At 46.1% G+C, this 16,520-nt stretch overlaps 1 protein-coding gene across 3 annotated transcripts in view; it reads left to right on the top strand.

Annotated features, from left to right (window-relative positions):
* Positions 1-4,626, top strand: part of LOC149342902 (transcription factor Sp9-like) — a 156,186-nt gene extending 151,560 nt beyond the window's left edge. For all 3 annotated transcript variants that reach the window (XM_089545408.1, XM_089545407.1, XM_089545409.1), the window contains one exon: positions 502-4,626. In XM_089545408.1, coding sequence (XP_089401534.1) covers positions 502-1,081 — 580 coding nt within the window. In that variant the 3' untranslated portion in view covers positions 1,082-4,626. The remainder of the gene's footprint in view (positions 1-501) is intronic.
* Positions 4,627-16,520: the final 11,894 nt, after the last annotated feature.

Below are 16,520 nucleotides of genomic sequence, written 5' to 3'. Positions count from 1 at the left end.
ATTTACTTGATCGCACTACGCTGTACACATGGTACTATGTTCAATTTTCCTCAGAAAGAGTTTAGTTATAGTAGGATACAACTCAAGAATGAACCAGCTTTTTCCCCGTCAAATGTCCCCCTTTCAGCCAATGGCGACGGCCGATTGTCATCACCCTGCTAAATTGAAAATGCAGGGAGTGGCAGTGAAATGCTATAGTGAAATGCATTGTCACGTTAGCAGGGTCAGGCGAGTAGCCCCGGCGTCATTGGCTGAAAGGGGAAAAGCCGCTTCGTTCTGGAGTTGTGTCCGACTGCAGTGTTTTTTGAAGGACTATACAGTATATTCACTGGCGCAGTCGACAGGATTAATGCAATGAGGTGATCTGCCTTTGATAGTTCAAGACGAGTGGTAAGTCTCGCGTAAGAAACCACTGGGAAATGTAGGCATTATTGTTTTGTGAGCCGTAATGTATAGATATTGTTGCGTAACCGTGCTGTGGTCCGCGCTCCGACGGCCCAGGTACACGGGCCGGGCGACCTGCGACTGCCCCAACTGCCAAGAGGCCGAGCGGCTCGGACCCGCCGGGGCCCACCTGCGCAAGAAGAACATCCACTCGTGCCACATCCCGGGCTGCGGCAAGGTGTACGGCAAGACGTCGCACCTCAAGGCGCACCTGCGCTGGCACACAGGCGAGCGACCTTTCGTCTGCAACTGGCTCTTCTGCGGCAAGCGGTTCACGCGGTCCGACGAGCTGCAGCGCCACCTGCGCACGCACACGGGCGAGAAGCGCTTCGCCTGCCCCGTCTGCAACAAGCGCTTCATGCGCTCCGACCACCTCAGCAAGCACGTCAAGACGCACAACGGCGGCGGATCGTCGGGCGACAAGAAGGGCTCCTCCTCGGGCTCCTGCTCCGACTCGGACAACTCGCAGAGCGAGGCGCCCCACCCCATGGGCCTGCCGCCCTCGGGGCAGCTGGGCGCAGCGAGCGCCCTGTCCCAAGGCCTGGCCCTGGGCCCGCCGCCGCCGCCACACGTGCCCCTCGGCGTGCTGGGCGCGCACGTCGGGCCACACCCGGCCGACGCGCACCGGCACAAGTAGGGCCGGATCAGGGCGCTTGCCGCGGATGCTGTTTCACTCGCCGTGCCGACTGCCTGTGGCACCCCAAACGCCTGTTGCGACGAACGCCTCGTCACGGTCGATCACCCGCGTCTGTGCTGGCCCGAAAGTTAACGACAAAAGTCGATACGAAGGAGGGCCTGTCCTAGACAGTGTTCTAACGACTCTTTTGCAGAGGACCGACTAAACAGATAACTGCACAATGATTGATTTCTTCTTGTCTACTCGACGTCAAACCACAGCGATGGTTTCGCAGTCACAAAAACCTAAACAAATACCTTATGTGAACAGTAGGTATAACGCCGACCTTTCCTGGACACATGCACGTTCCTCTACTGTCGGAGCTGGAGAACTGTAGAACGAATGCGTTAGCCATCCCGTATACCTCGCAGCGTCGCCGGCACTCGAGTGAAACAGCAGACGTGCTCGTCTCTGGCGTGGCCTGGTGCGTCGCGTCCTCGCCAACGACGTGGCGAGACCAGCGTGGGGACCGGTGGGCGGTGACTGTGCGTCCCGGTGCGCCCTGGGGTGCGTCGGCGCTTGTACGAAGGGCCTGTCGGTGGCTGCAGCACTCCGGAGGAATAAAAAAACACCAACCCGTGCCGTGCTCTGGAGAGGGAGGGGCGAAGGGCCGACGGACCTGTGCGACGGTGCAGCGGGCGCGCTGCCGAATGCTCGAGGACCGAGCGCACGGCGGTGGCCCCGCGAATGTGTGCGCTGAGTGCGGGCAGCTTTCTCCCGGTCCGTGTCTTCGCGCTGGTGGCTCGCACTCCACGCGCCTGGCCGAGAACGGAAGAGCTCTTGGAACTTCGAGGCTTAGGAGGACGTGAACGACGCCGCAGTGTGGCTGAAGAAGTGATCGTGCGAAATGTACGCGACAGTGAGGCTGTTGTTCAAGCGCATGTGCCCCGTGACGACAGAAATATTTGGCGCTTTGAGCCGCAGAAATTTATGTTTCGCGCTAAAAGAGAAAAAAAAAATGTGTTAGAAAAAATGGCGCTAACTGCATTGTAGTCAGCTTCAGCTTAAAGCATGAAGACTACGCCTATTAGCTAATAATAGTTTTTGATGTAGTTTGGGTTACCCCATGATGGGAATGAACGACATAATTTGGCTACCTTAATGTTATCTTGCTATTGGCTATCTTTATGGTAATCTTTATGCTAGCCCATCGCAAACATCTCTTGCGGAGTCGTTCATGTTTGTATGGATTTAAAAGCAGGGGATGCGGTTTGTAAGACACCCCAGTAGTCTCGTTCCAATTGGATATGCGTCGAAATCTGAGCATCGCTAACAATGCGATGTCATCAGCAGGAATGCAATCTTGCATCAAGTTTTTATCTAAAGGAGTAGATCTAATTTCTACAATGGCACGAGGTGCTAGTATTTGAAATTAGGGTTCCGAAAATTGTAATTTTTATCAGGCTTTAAGTGTCACGGGCCTTGTGACGCGCTCAAAGTCAACACGCGAGTGACGCCTCCTTCGCCAGGCGTCGAAATGAAACAAGAGGCGAGAATCCACTGACCAGAGGAGTAAGAAAGCGTCGTTGCCATACGTCGCCTTCCTGTCAAGCCGACTCCATGTGTGCCTCCTCAAGACTCTGGAACTGCTGGCAACACTGTGCATCCACGTGATGAAAACTGCTGTGCTGTGTGATTGTGTGTGTGCTTGCGCGCGAAATAGGTGTTCTTTTTTTTTTGGCGGTGGTACGCAATAGCGTTCGCCCCTATAATGTGTGCGCGCGGAAATCGCTCAGCTAGGAAGTCTTAATCGCGCGAATTTTACGCGCGGAGACCACGTTTTCTTGTGCTATTAGTAAAGAAAAAAAAAAAGAAGAGATATTGTCGTCGAGCTTTTTATTGTACTACAGTGCGAGTCTTTCTTCAGTGAAGAGACTATGAGACTAAAGAGTTCTGCCACGGGTTTTCAGTGATCTAGGACGTTGTACATAGTGACTCAACAAAGGAAAGAACTCTGTGCAATTGTAAATTTTTGCCCACCTTTTGTCGCTTTTTCTCTCTCTCTTTTTTTTAAAGAGTTGTCCCCTGGCTGTGTCTTCGTGTGTGTCTGCGTGTGCATTGTGACCGCGAGTAAAAAGTTAAGTCTCAGAGATCTGAACTATTGAGAACGTGCTCTAAATATTATCGGAGCGTTGATTAAGAAGCGCACTCAATTGAGATCAGCTCTAAAGCAAGACGCCAGCTGGACCTACATTAGTGCACGCGGTCTGATACTGACTGATGTCATTGGGCATTTTGTTCCTTGATGTCGACTGTAAAGCGCACATCCCTGAGTCGCCAGTCAGGGCTGAATAACAGCCGCGAACATATAATCTGGCTGCTGAAGTTGCTAGTTAGTCTCGAACGGAAAGATTCCTCTCCCGGTAAGCGAGAAAAAAAGAGCAGAAGCGCTCTGTTTCAGAAGGATAGCCGTCGTTCAAGACAAGTCAAGCTGTTCTTCCCCGGAAATGGTTCTTCGTGAACTTCACGAAAACCAGCAGCCGAAAGCTCGGCACGAGTTTCTGTTCTTCTTAAGCCGATGGCATGGATACTTAAAATCTCTGGGCTATTTTGGTGGCAAATTTGTCACTTGGATGACACTTCTGCAGAGCTATTGGAAATATCATATTGACGGCATGAAAATTTTTGTAAAGTACTATTCAGTAATCTTCTTCTCAAGACTGAGTATGGCTGGAGCTTGAAATATGCTGCCAACTCTGTGCAGAACAGCGTAAACCGGGTCCATGCGACATGGCTTTCTCGAAAACTTGCTGATCCGAGATAGTGACTACTGCTGAGGGCTCTTGGAACTGACAAGATATAGTGGTAGCACATATGCCGCGTTATAACCGGGAAAAGGAAGTTTCGTCTTCAGGATGACTAAAAGGCCGCTTATATCATGTTAGAGCAGTCAAGTACGTGTGAACATGGGTCCTGTGACACCAGGGATTCCAGTGCGGCGCGAATTTGTTAACGCCGCGTCACCCGAACAGGGTTTGCATATAGTTGGTACTCCACTGTCTGATCAGTGCTTGGTAAAATACTTCAGCGAGTCTGTCATTTCACCTTCCACACTCCATGTTCGCATGTCGCGCCTTTGTAAGGTCTCAGCGGACATCGCCTGTGATCACACTTCAGCCCTGACTTGCTTCCATAAAAATACAAGGTGTTCTCTTGAGAATGGCGCGCAAAATGGCCGGGCCCGGTTAGTCACTCGTGCAAGCGTTGGCTTGACTTCTGAAGTGTGGTGCCATCATATTGCCGCAGAAATGTGTAACGAATGTGTCATTTCCTTGACTGTGCTTGTCGTTGTCGTGACTCTGTGCCGATTGGACAAAAAAAAAAGCAGAAAAAAATTAGCATGCGCCTGGATAACGAACGGTTGGACGTCTTGTTTTTTTCTTTCTTTATTGTTTTCCTTGCTTGCAGTATTTTCGAATGTAATTCCTGACGGTGGCGAATCCAGTGCTATTGAAAAAAAATGAATAAAAAGAAAGGCAAATGCAAATGAGCATGTTCCTACGGAACTACGAGTCTTGTGTTCACTTTCCCTTTCGTTGCATGCAGAAAAATGCGACCGAGCATAATGTGTCCTTCAGACGTGGTGCCCGCATATATATACCTAATTATACTTTAGTATTCGCGTCTTAAACTTTTAGATCCTACCTGTCAAGTCTGTTTTACCATAACTCTCACAGATACAGCGAAATGCATTTAGCATCGACACATTTATTGGGCGGACGAAAAAGTAGCTTTTATTTACGCACGCTATCTTTTCAACCCGTAGTCTATGACGCAATTTAACGTGAGAAATGTGTACATGAGCTGATGAGGAAACGGCCCTCCAATTTTCATTGTCATAAACAAAGATTAAGTGCAGCGGTGGACTTCGACAGTTTTGTGTCCACAAATGTGGACGTTATGCTTTAACGCTAAAAATCTCCGAGTGTCGTTTCCTAGTCCCGATGGACTATTTTTTTTTAGCAAGTAAAGCACTAAACGCTCTTATGAGCTGTAGATGTTCACGATCATGTGTCTGAAAAGAGAAAATTTAATGATTTCTACTCTGAAGCGTTGTTCATGTAAATCGCCAATGGAGATGTCTGATGATGACTTCCCTGATGATGAAACGTGTGGTTGGTTGGTTGGTTGGTTGGTTGGTTTACTGGGGTTTAACGTCCCAAAGCGACTCAGGCTATGAGAGACGCCGTAGTGGAGGCCTCCGGAAATTTCGACCACCTGGGGTTCTTTAACGTGCACTGACATCGCACAGTACACGGGCCTCTATAATTTCGCCTCCAAAGAAATTCAACCACCGCGGCCGGGATCGAACCCGCGTCTTTCGGGTCAGAAGCCGAGCGTCGTAACCACTGAGCCACCGCGGCGGCTTGAAACGGGTGGAAATTCCAGCGAGTTGCATTGCAAGGGCGAATAGCTTACATGGTTGTTCAATAAAGAGAAAAAAAAAAAGAAAGCTGAAGACAGGCGGAGGAGGAACCTCTCTCCAAAGGATTTCTGAAAATGATGACCCTGTTTTTGTCGGTTGGAAAGGTCTGCAGAATAGCTTCAAAGACCGTGGCCATAGATGAGGCTGGTGTATTTGAAAGGTGGAGTGAAGCTGGAAAACTTCACGTTGACATTAAAAGCTCTAAAGTTAGCGTCGAATACAAAAATTTCATGGTGCTCATCGAGAAGCTAGATTTTTCATTGCCCCTGTATCTATTGCGCATGAGAACAAGGAGATGGCTGCATCGGGTCATTTATAAATTTATTTTAATCTGCTCTTTGCAAAACTTGCTTGGAAAATCTCTGCAGTTCCACGAAAAATTGTCGAGAAAAGGTGGTTTAGATTTTCTCGCCTTTCAAACTGATGTTGGTAGCAGAGTATTCGCCTGCGAGAAACCTTTAAAGATGCGCGGCTGACCGAGAAATGAAAATACTACAAATGGGCAAAGAAGCCTAACAAAACTGAGCCATTATCGACAAACCAATGAGCTATACCGGGTGCAATCAATGCTTCCAGCTCGTGTGACTACCAAACCCGTAACGGTGCTGACGTGAATGGTTGCCGTCGAAGAGCTGGATTCGGTATAAGAAATGTGGGAGCTTTTCCTTTACATCCTAAAAACGGAGACGTTTTCATCTCTTTCACAAGCAGCATATATGTATAAGAATAATCCTGTGAACCACGATCTGTGATAAATAAAAGCTTATAGGTATACAAACATGAATTAACTAAGAGAAAACATGCGGTCGCGGTTTTGTTCTTGCAGCAGCTCTCAGGTGCGATTTCCACATATGCGGACGCAACTAAAATGTGCGGATATGTGTTTTTTTTTGCTCAGTTTTTATTTACATTTGGATTCCAATAGATCTGATCGTGATTTATGCAATGAATAATTTTTCCTCTCGACAGATTTAGTTGATGTCTGAAGGGTATATATTTTCTTTTTTCTTAGACTATTGCACTGTATTGTTGTACTATCTTGTGATTAATAGTGATTATGATTTGATTTTATAGGCTCAAAACCAGCCTGGCCCAGCAGTGCAATGTCTAATGAGATGAGGGCCAGTACCCATACTCCCAAGCATTTCACCCTAGAGAAGCCGGGCACCAGGCCAAGAGGAAACATATTAACTGGAAATACAGTCGATCGCCAACGACATTGCCTAGGAACGGAACCCGTATGCAAAACACCTCCCGCATCCGAGATGCTTCGCGAATACAATGGAAGGCCATGTATTTGTAGTCAGCAGGAAGAAAACAACCGAAATGCACCCATATCTCTTGTTCCTGAATCGTGGCTATGAAGCATATCAGTGACCGTCAGTCTGCTGGCGATGCGTGTGCTTAGACATATCTCCAAATGTCCCATAGATGGTTTCGTTTTTCAAAGGGATAATTTTTATACGTCTCACAGTTGGGACACCTTGTATGAAACAAAGTTAGCTATGGATATCCATTTTTTTCATTCACGCAAAAAGGAGTTATGTAGTAAAAATATTTGACGTGTTCGCAAACGACATCTTCGAAAACTTCACTCTGAAAACTTGCTGTGGTGCATCTCGAAACGCTTTGGTATCAGCCTAGATAGACTGCATGATACGCCACCAGTGACAATATCGAAAAGATATATTTGTGTAAATGGCTTGCTCAGCCAGCACAGGCTTCAACCTGCCATTCGGAGAATCAACAGCATGCGGAACATCGGGGCTGGTCATTCTGAGTGCAGGATCATACCCAGCAATCCTGGACAAAAGCATTTTTCAGTGGGAAACCATTTATGAGCGCAATTTTTTCATATAATGGAAGATTTCACTGTAACAATCAATATATCCGCAGATTACCCGACGGCAGTCTTGTACTTCTTTTCTATTAACGTTTTTGCTATCGTCAAAAACGTCCCCCATTCGTTTCCTATGGCAGTCTTAATTATTAGATGCGATCGATGGAAACACTTTAAAAGAAAGATTTTGCTACATATGAGATGAATGAACCACTATTTTCAATATTTCCATAGCAGCATCTCACAATTTCCCAATTTTGAAAAGTTTTTTTCCGAGAACATTGGACATGCGTTTACAAAACACCGTAGTGGACACTCACATAAAAATGATAAATTTTCATTCATGGAGCGTAGACCATGCTGCGAAAACTGAAGCTAAACTGCACATGGAACCAGTTAGGGAAGCAGAGAGGGCTTTGCTATTTGCAATTTCGCTTAAAAGCAGCAGTCGGCCTTATTATGTGACGCATATCCTGTTCACAGAATGGCGCAAGGGTTGCTCTACACTGGTGCTGCCATATGCCCTTGAATATTGTCAAAGGTAAGAGTGTGCAAATACGCAACGCATTTTCGAATACGCAAATTCTGGAACGATGACACCAGAGCAGGCCCACTGCATGCGGTGAGTTTTTCTCTGGGCGCACGCACACATATTGCGTCCGGACAAAAAATCACCATAGCTTTGCGAACGCCTGCCTCAAGCAAACTGGGCAAGTCATGTTCTGTCGCGTATATTATGTACGCCACCTCACTTTCTGTTCTGGAAAAATAACGTTTGGCTGCTGATTTCTTGATTGCTGATTCGATCTTGGCACACAGGTGGCTGCATTTCGGTGGAGGTGAACCATGTATCGAGATTTCAGTGCACACCAGAGTAGTGCACTGCACGTGATCGGGGAATGCCCGGGCCCGGCCCGGCCTGCAGGCTGGGCCGGGCCGGAACCTGATCTGTTTTGCCGGGCTTGGGCCGGGCTCGGGCCTGAAGTTGCGGGCCCGGGCCGGGCTCGGGCTTAAAGTTACGGACACGAGTCGGGCTTGGGTCCGGACAGAAACGGCTGGTGTCTGACTATTCATTCACTATTGCAGAGTGAAGTACACAGCCGCGGCATTGTAGCAGCGACACGGATGAGCTATGGGTTATAGTACGCGCTGAGAAAAAAAAAAACTAAGCTTTATTCATTGACTTATTTATTTCGTTATTTCCACGCCGCGGTGGCTTAGTGGTCAAGGCTCTTGATTACTGAGCCGGGGAACCAGGGTTTGCTCCTAGCCTCGGCGGCCGCATTTCTATTTAGGCGGCAGGCATGACAGTCATGTACTTTGCAGTATCATTGCTCGTTGAAGAAACCCGCGTGGTCGAAATGATCCGGAGCGCTTTGCTTCGCTTTCTCTCACAGCCTGACTCCCCTTGGGCCCTTAAGCCCCAAAAACATAGCTTTTGTTTTATAGCTATATTTTTATCATGTGAGCAAATTCACAAACTAAAGCGCGTTTGGTTTTCTTTTTGATCAGCTGACCGGAACGTCTCGTGAATGAAATAGCCACAAAAGCTCGCTAGAGTTTCTAAATCTCATCTCGTAACCGCATCTATCCCTCCTCGCTTCTTCAGCCTGGTTGTCATGACAAGTGTAAGTTATCACGTGGTTCGCGCGTTATCTTCTGCTCCACCAGCAAGAGTAAAATTCAACCGGTATTAATTGGCCATTGATCGTTCGTCATCCCAAAACATACCTATACACTACTAGAAATGCATTCGGGAAGAACATATTAGTTTATGACGCTTATAGTCTTCAAAACACAAACCGTGAAATACTCAAGCCTTTTAGCTTTTCGTTTCTGCTGAAAGGCGACCAGTTCGGCTATGAGTTCTACCTGGGAGATCGCGTTCATTAAAAAAATGTCATCCCACTGCTTGCTAGGCAGCTTTAATTTTTATACTTCCGGACGGCAAAATATAACCGATTAAAATCATGGGGGACTGCAAAGTAGTCTATTACGCGCGTATGCAGCCATTTTTATTTGGCTCTCGGAACTTCCGAGTTTATCTTTGCGCACCTACACGAGATCACTGTCCAAAAGACAGGCCTGGCGAGCACTACTCTTAATCACTTCCTTCTGTTTTTTTTTAAAAAACAACCAACTTTCTGCAAGCCAAACTGTGGTTCCAGAACATTTGTCGGTCAGTTTCTTATCGGTCTAGTAGCAGTCTACTTGCTCAGAGTGAGCAGTATATCACAAGCGTTACTGTGAAACGGACCGGGCCGGGCCCGGGCTGGGCTTCACTCCGGGGTTCACGGGCCGGGCCGGGCTTGCTAGAGCGATAATTTAGCGGGCCTGGGCCGGGCTCGGGTTTCAGGTCTCGGGCCCGGGCCGGGCTTGGGCCTCAGATTGAGGCCCCTGCAGTGCTCTACACCAGAGAATAAAGAAGTCTGAAATTATTCTAGAGCCCTTCACTATCGACTGCATCACAGTTCTTATGGTGTTGTTTGGGCATGTAAAGTTACATGCGGCCAAATGCTATCGCTTATCTCTGATATTAGAGTACCGAAACTCCCATGCGGTCAAATGCCATCGAAATGCGACCTCTGGTATGCCGTTGTCCTTCCTCGTTAGGTCAAGTGTAATGCAAGTTTACTTCAATAAAATTTCCGACTGCAATGTCTTGAAGATCCCCTACATCAAGCGAATAATTACTAATTAGCATCCGCATGAGCGCAGCCGGTGTGTGCTAACGGCTACAAAAGAAAGCTGCATATAGCTTTCACGGGATCTGCATTTAAGGAAAGAATTCGTCCTAGTACGCGACTTGAACCCGGAAGCACCACCCATTCGGGGCAGTTACTCTACCAGCTAAGTTGACAAGTACGATCAGAAAATGGCAGAGCGAGACCTTGCCGGTCATTCATTGTCCCTTGAGGTAAACTTTCCAGCGTGTCGTATTCTTAAATTCCTATAAAGGCCGTCCACCTGTGCTGGTACCCCTTCTTTTATATTTACATGTAAAAGTTGAGCTTTTCGGTTTAAACAGGACAAACAAGACTATAAACGTAGCCGAACTCAAATATCAGTATTCTGTTTTAACAGGAAAAGGTCAGCATCCTTTACAAGTACACCACAGTTAGCCGGCGGTTCAGTAGAAGTTATACCCCTGTCAAGCGCGCAAAATGAGTGCACTTACGAAAGGTGTCACTTGCTAAAAGTACACTCTAGCACAGCTAAACGGCGTAACATAAGTGCACTCGCCAGGGTGCGCACTCATGTCGAAGTGCGTTCACAGAACACACTTTGAGGGCTGAGTGCGTAGCCTCGCCAGCAGCGCATAGTGCGTAAAAAGTGGTTTGGTTTATGGGGTTTAACGTCCCAAAGCGACTAAGGCTATGAGAGACGCCGTAGTGGAGGGCTCCGGAAATATCGACCACCTGGGGTTCTTTAACGTGCACTGACATGGCACAGTACACGGACCTCTAGAATTTCTCCTCCAAAGAAATTCAACCGCCGCGGCCGGGATCGAACCCGCGTTTTCGGGTCAGCAGCCGAGCACCATAACCACTGAGCCACCACGGCGGCTGTGCGTAAAAAGTACTTACAACTTTATTTTACATGCTATAACACTGTTTTCAGAAAAAAAAAAATTCGTTCGTTATAGCTACAAGCGAAGCAACCAAACAAAGGAACGAGATCAGATGCAACATCGCTGCTCGCCGCCATTATGTTTGTTGCCGCAATTCTGGATAGTCTAGACTGGTCTTGGCTTTCTTTCTATTTCTTTTTTTTTTCATCGTTAAAAACGGTTGAACCTCGTTTTATTTGCGCTATCTCGTTAAGGAATCAATTATTATGAGCCCTTTTTCTCTTATATCGACCTCTTCAGAAATTTCGCTCATTTTCTGACGCCATATTTTTTACTACGAATGCGCTTTGCTTTCCTGTTTAGCACAGCGCAGACCAAGGTGTCACTCGGGATGCCGTAGAGCACTCCCTGTAAGTGCACTTACTTAACTTGTGCGCTTGACAGGGGTATTACACTCAGTCAAAGGTACAAAATTATTTGAGTACGGAAGTCAGAAAACTTAGTCCTGAGTTGGACGAATTTTTCTTCTATTGAGAAACTTACGTGAAAGCTGCAGAGCCTTGCTTTGTAGCCGTATGGCGGCGCTTAGGTGGATGCTAATGAGCAATTGCTCTCTTTTTAGGGGAACTCATGTTTCTAACCCCAGTTGGCGCCTTTATTCGGGTGGCATAAAGGTAAACGTCCTCTTGGAAGTCACGGTAAGTCAGCGGCTAAAAAAGCGGGGTATTTCTCTTGCTATCACCATGCGTACAACGCTACTTGGCCCTTAGTGACGCCCACGAACACCAGATATGTCGTGATGTGACGTGAATATTGCAGAGTTAGCAGCTGATTTGCCCTGCTATTGATTACACAGAATGGACTTGATTCTTAATTATGTGATGCAGGAAGAAGGTACTATCAGTGAAATAACCACAAACTTCCTTCTTTTTGTCATATGTGCGCCGGTTTGTTGGTGTGGACGGTTTCACAGTCATTTCAAAGAAATTTAGCCCGTCGCCAGCGCATACTCGGCGGGTAATTTGAACTGGCAAATTGTTGCCACCAGGAAGAGAACTGAGTTCAACCCCTCAATTTAGCCTGATCGGATTATAAGCGCAGTCTAATTTTCGCCTAAGTTACGGCTACTGTAACGATTATCACTTATTGGTTGTTGGCGTAAATCCAAGGCAAATAGGCAATGCTCTCACTTTACGGAAGCAAATGTCGTAATTTGTCTATAAAATAGACGTCGGAACAGTTTTCATCTTCAAGAGGTAGTAATTGAAGCCTGTAGCGACCACTGCTAGCAACTTTTTTCTCACAACTCAAAGCATATTCTGACCGCTAACTACATGCCTCAATGAGAAGTCGACTCATCAACATGAGCACGATTCGATCTTTGTATTGAGCTTATCGCGCAATGTGTGTGTCAGTTGGCGCTCTAACAAGGGGGGGAGGGGGGGAGGGGCTGTCGTACTTAAGCGCTCTAGGAACTTCAGTTGGTCTTCAGAGGACTGACATCACCATTTCGCTTCATATCTGGAACAGCACCATCAAAAGCGTCTAAAACTGCCCAAGCGGGGTTGGAGGAAAAAAGCTTGGGTTAGAGTTTTCAACGCACTTAAAATTCTGTTTTAGCCCAAGCCTGGGACATTGGCTCGCAAACCTTTCCGTTCGTACAGGAATGTGTGGACATATTGGTTCTTGCCTTGAATGCGGCCTTCCTGGCCATTGTGTGTGGTAAGCAAGCGGGCGTAAGCGAGCCACGAAATGAGCCCACATGTGCGCACGCCTATGAATGCACCTCTGACTTCTTTCGAAAGTTTTGATACAACGTTACTCCAGAACGGGCGGAACCTCGTTAAGTCAAATTCTGTGTGAGTTTTTCGCATGCACCAGAACATTGTGCAATATTGCGTGACCTGTCGAGGAGAATAGTAAAGAAATAATTTTTCAACACTTTGGGCTATCTGGCGTGAGGTATGTGGAGGGCTCGGCTTTTATTTTGATCCCCCAGAACTCTTCCATTTCGGCGCAATGGTCATTTTCAGCAGTTCGCCTCAACTGAAACATAATGTCGCTCCTGTGCTTTCGCACGCGCCTGGCGATGGCCATTATGGTCAGAGTGTGACATGTTGCGGGGAATGGGTCGGCCCTGGGGGCGCGTCTCCAGGGTTCTGGCGCTCGCACCCTTTCCTCAAAGGTGATGGTGTGTTAGATATGGAGTCGGTCAAGAACTCGGCGACCGGATGGCATTTGTGATAGGCGCGTTAATTGGTTGAGGAGGTGGGCTTGTCGGAGTTCCCGTTAGGTGTTGACCACCCCCAGGTACAACAAACGCTGGTCGAGTGTGGTAATGGGAAGGTCAAGAGCCCTTTTGATAACTTTGCTGTGTATGACCTCGAGTTGATCCTCGTCGTGTTTGCGCATGCAAAGGTAGGGGCCCATAGCCACTGAGCCACAAGTAATGCGTAGTCAGCTACGTGCTCTTTTAACGCATAGCGGCAGTGTGGAGAGGTTTAAATCCTGAGGTGACATCATGGCGCAGATTTTGCGTCATAACATTATAGGAACGGGGCACGAAAGTTCTTCAATTTGTGCATTTGAGGCACTCTAATCTTTTGTTTTATAACGAAGTCAGTGCCATAATGTGTGAAGTTGTCTAGCGACCTGGAAAAACTGGAATTATCAGGGAATTGCTCCTTCAGAGAAATCCAGGAAATTTCAGAGATACCATTGAACATTTGGCCAAGTAAGGGAATTCACCGTCTGAAATTAACGCGACGATCAGCAGCGATTGCAACGGTGCAGCTAGTGCCTGAAACATCATCCACACACATTGGTTTTGCTCATATCTCGATAGGAGCCATGCGCCTGTCGAGAGAAATCACGATATCGAAATCATGTGTTCTGAGGTGTCGACCTCGTATGCGACGCAGAAACATAGGAATACTGGCTGGATGCTGTGTTGTTTGAGCTATATTGAGAAGGTGACAAAAAGCTCCTACAATTTGTAAAATACATCTTGTGCTTGTTCCGCGGTGAGTCTGCTGTTGAAAGAGGCATCTAAGCAAACAAAGGTTGTCTTCTTTAGCAGCACGACTTATGTGTGGCATCGAGTAGTGTACGACCCACCGAATGGCACCTAGAAAGTTTCCAGAAAGTCAATATGAACCAGTCTGTCGCTTTTGTGAAAGCGCACGTAAAGCCATCGGATATTACCTCCATCTTGGGAACCATTGAAGCAGCACGAAAAGTTGTCGGCGTAATTTTAAATTAACTTCGAAAATCAAGCCCTAACCCATGCGTGGTGGCTACGCAGACTATGTCTTCTCGAGAATGCCAAGTTTGGAGCCCCATTCCAATGCCGGAATTGTGACTTCAGGGGTTACGGGGAGAGGGGGGGGGGGGGGTACAGGTAAAGGATCATTTGGTTAAAGCTCTCGCTCAGGTTTTTCTCCAGGCTATCGCTCATCATCCATGTTGTGAGCTATGCTGTTGTGTTTCGGCGGAACGTTCAGCGTCATGCCTCCCGAAGAGCAAGTTTTGCGTCAGTCGGCTATTCAGCAGATATCTGACTATATCAGCCACTACCAGCAACTGACCCTGACCATTTCTGCTTGCAGAGAACGGTGGCAGGCTTACAATGTTTCGTTACAACATTCAGGAGCTTCCTTGTTACACTACATATTGTCAAAATTTGTGCTTGGGATTTTTCCTACAATTTCTGAAATCTGCCATACTAGGCCTTTTCCTCTGAACCATATCATGCTCTTTATGACTGCAGTCAGGGCTACTTGATTCCCTTCCCACTTTTATGTGACGTCAGATAGGCGTGAACGATATGACATTAAAGATGAGGGTCAGTAAAATATTTGTGCGCAATAAACATTTTCCTCTCCTCGCTATGGTTCATGAAAATGCGTTTATTTTTAACTTTAACTATCTGCGCTCACAAATGAACTACCCGAGAATATTCGATAATATTTGAAAAACATAGTTTACACTTATCTGCTTCAAAATAAAAAAAAAATATGATACTCGCAAATCCTTACAGGAAACAGAGGCTCGAATAAAAATAAAAGAATAGCTATTATAATTTAAGAGCTAGTAGAGAAGCAACTTTTGCTTCAAATTTACAGCTTGAGAGAGAAAAAAAATGCTCTCTTTCTTACCAGACACGTAAATCTCTCTACAGTGGGGCGTTTGTAGTTTAGTGAGTAGTTTATTATTATTTTTTTGGCGAATGATTCATGTATACTGTCGTTTATCATTAGTCATTATGTTTTTCCACTTTTTCAGTTCTCAGAGGATTTTGAAAGAACCAGTGAGGGAAAATATGAAAAAATGAGAAATCTTGAAAAGAGCAGATAGCTAGCCGCCTTAGTGCGCGCTGCACGTTTTGTAGCGTCACTAATCCATCAATTAAGGTATTAAAACAATAATGAAATAATAAAATAATTTCGTAGTGATCTAAATAGCTAAATAATTATTAATTATTATTAACTAATTAGTTATTAAAATTAATATTAAAGGGTATTATTTAAGCGCCTTTACATTTCTATTGTTCAATTCAATTGTCACGTATACTTGTCATTCGCTTAATTTGAGTCTTAATGCGACATGTTCTTTTTGATTAAAGCTAACAACATACGGTATATACACACACGCACACAGTTCGTTTGCAGCAGCACATCAACTGTGCGGCAACGCACGAACTGTGAAGATTATGATAAATAAGCAATAACCACCATTCAAGTTGATAAAAGCTCGTATTTTTATTTCACAAGAAAAATGAAGCCAGACTATTTGCTACTGAAGCCGATTCGAGAAACCTAGTGCAAAAAAAAAAATTGGTAATACTTACTCTAAAGACATGTAGAAATGAGCCACCAAATGGCATGACTGTCTTAATGTATGAAATCATATAGCCTATTAAAAAGTGACCTAGACAAATGATTTTGTTCGGGGTAAGGAGGGTGAGTGGGCAAGGGCTGCGATGTGTTCTGCTCATGACGAAAAGTATTGCCTGAGGACGAAGTCGCATGTTCTATGCAGGACTAAGGACATCCCGTACGAGGTCTTCAACCCAGTCCTGTTAGAGAGAAAAAAAAAAAGAAATGTTTGCGGCTAAGAGTGTCAACATATTTATATGGTTAAAAGCGCTCTCTATAGAGAGGTGAAATGCAAGAAAAAGAGAGCAGAGCATGCGAGGATTACACAGATCAAGATCACTGCAGTATTGAACAACACAGATTAAACTTTCAAACCATATCATGCTCAAAAACAGCGACTGCATAAATAAAATATGGGCGAGAGGCAAGGACCACAGCTTGTAGCACTAAAAAAAACAAAAAAACTCGCGGGTATTCAGCGCAGATGATTTGCATCTGTAAACTACAGGGTTATTTTATCTGGATGGTAGGACAATCGTAGTACTAGCATCAACTTTATCCAGCATTAATATATTAATGCAATAGCATTAAATGCATCGGGCAAAAATTGTGCCGATCATAGAATTCGCCCAGGAACTGGAGGGTTGCGACGTCACCTGATTGGATTGTTGCTATCGATCATAGAC

The sequence above is a fragment of the Amblyomma mixtum genome, chromosome 5, assembly GCF_055824585.1.
Source record: "Amblyomma mixtum isolate Tamu chromosome 5, ASM5582458v1, whole genome shotgun sequence".
Lineage (NCBI taxonomy): Eukaryota > Metazoa > Arthropoda > Arachnida > Ixodida > Ixodidae > Amblyomma > Amblyomma mixtum.
The sequence above is the reverse complement of the archived record's forward strand: the minus strand, read 5'-3'. Positions and strand labels throughout refer to the sequence as shown.